Here is a 1,698-nt window from a genome sequence, read left to right as displayed (position 1 = left end):
CTATGTACATATATGGCTGTTTCGTTTCTATTTCGGTGATGACTGGTCTTCTCGTTGAAAAAAACGTTCCCTTTGTTGACAGTTTTGTATTTCCATCTATTAGCACTTGATTTTTGCTGTCGATTAAAAGGTTGAAGTTTGCCAGAAAATCTATCCCGATGATTGGCTTGTCGACATCGGCTATTATGAACGGCCATACAAAGTCTCGTCTGAGGCCAAGATCGAGTCGTAACAGTTTCTGCCCAAAAGTTTTAATTTTCGAATGGTTTGCTGCAAATAGTTCAAACTTATGTACATTTTTTCTTTCCGTGAGCGTTGGAGGAATTACAGAAATCTCCGCCCCTGAATCTACCAGGAAAAGGGCTGCTGATGCTTTGTCACTAATGAAGAGGCGACTCAGCTCCGCCCCTAGGCTCCCTGTCGCCGTGGAAAGCCGGGGTATCAGTTTTCCTGCACGTCGGGGCCCTCACGCCGTAGTTGAAGAGACATACTGCATGGTTGTAAGCATTTATACGCTTTATCACCAAACTTTGAATGGAAGTAGCATATTCCGTGCTGATCGGAGGGTTTGCGGCTGTCAGATTTGCTGTGGCTCTTCCCACTATGCTGACGACGAGCTGAGGAACGTCCCCTTTTGTTTAAATTTTCCACCAGTATTCGGAGATCTGTTATCTGTTTTTGGAGGGATTCCAAAGTAACCATCGACACATTAGTATGTGACACCGAAGCCAAATTGTAATTATTGGGTGATCGAAGGTCCCAAATTTTATCAGCCATGGTGGCCAGTTTATTTAAATCATCGTTGCTGACTGATAGAATGCTGCGCATGTCCATTGGGAGGCGTTGCAAAAACAAGGTTTTTAGAAAATTTTCACTAACCTTTTGGTCGGCAAGATTTCTCATTTCACAGAGTAAAATTGAAGGTTTACGATCCCCAAGTTCAATTTGGGTCAACAATTTTTGTGTCCTTTGGGATTCACTGTCTGCGAAAGTCGAAATCAGGCGATCTTTTATTGCGTAATATTTGTTGTTGGGTGGTGGGGTAACTAAAATGTCCGTAACTTGCGCTAGGATTTCCGCCTCTATGGAACTGACGACTAGGTCGAATTTTGTTTCGTCACTTGTGATTTTTGCACGGCGGAACTGTGCTTCTAACTGCAGAAACCAAATCCTGGGATCAGGCTTCCAAAACGGTGGAACTTTCACTCCAACATGACCCACAAAGCAGGCTTGCTCAGTGCTTTCGGTTTCAGAAAGAACGTCCGTTGAAACGCTTTGTTTCGGAATTTCTTTATCAGTACTCATTTTCAATGCACAAAATAGTCCGGAGGTCACCACTGTAGCTTTAGTGTTGTTGTTGATTCAGTAAACACTATCATCTGACTCCATATTATTTATTAATCTTACAATGATACACACCAAATCAAACGCGTCTGTTCGATCGCCGAATTGTTTTCGTTCCCCTCCTGCTCTCCGCTCGAGTTGAGTTGCTCGCTCGCAGGAATCAGTGACTTCACTTCACTACAGTACTTTGTAGTTTTTGATAATTACATGTTCATAATATCGCATTGCTTATTCTTATTTAAAACAACTTCTTTAAGTCTCTCAGTCAAACATTGCATTGCTCATACTTTTGTTATACAACCTTTTAAAATCTTTCAGGATAATATCGCAATGCTCATATTTTTGTTAGACAAC

General features: G+C 41.8%; 1 protein-coding gene across 1 annotated transcript; it reads right to left on the bottom strand.

Moving 5' to 3' along the window:
• Positions 1 to 441: 441 nt before the first annotated feature.
• On the bottom strand, positions 442 to 1,305 carry LOC129218727 (uncharacterized). The gene has a single exon (XM_054853049.1). The coding sequence runs from the start codon at positions 1,303 to 1,305 to the stop codon at positions 442 to 444; it is 864 nt and encodes a 287-aa protein (XP_054709024.1).
• Positions 1,306 to 1,698: the final 393 nt, after the last annotated feature.

This window comes from Uloborus diversus, chromosome 3, assembly GCF_026930045.1.
Source record: "Uloborus diversus isolate 005 chromosome 3, Udiv.v.3.1, whole genome shotgun sequence".
Lineage (NCBI taxonomy): Eukaryota > Metazoa > Arthropoda > Arachnida > Araneae > Uloboridae > Uloborus > Uloborus diversus.
The sequence above is the reverse complement of the archived record's forward strand: the minus strand, read 5'-3'. Positions and strand labels throughout refer to the sequence as shown.

What these genes read in the sequence shown, in the direction of transcription:
- LOC129218727 (XM_054853049.1), bottom strand. Translation starts at nt 1,305, where the DNA reads ATGAGTACTGATAAAGAAATTCCGAAACAAAGCGTTTCAACGGACGTT.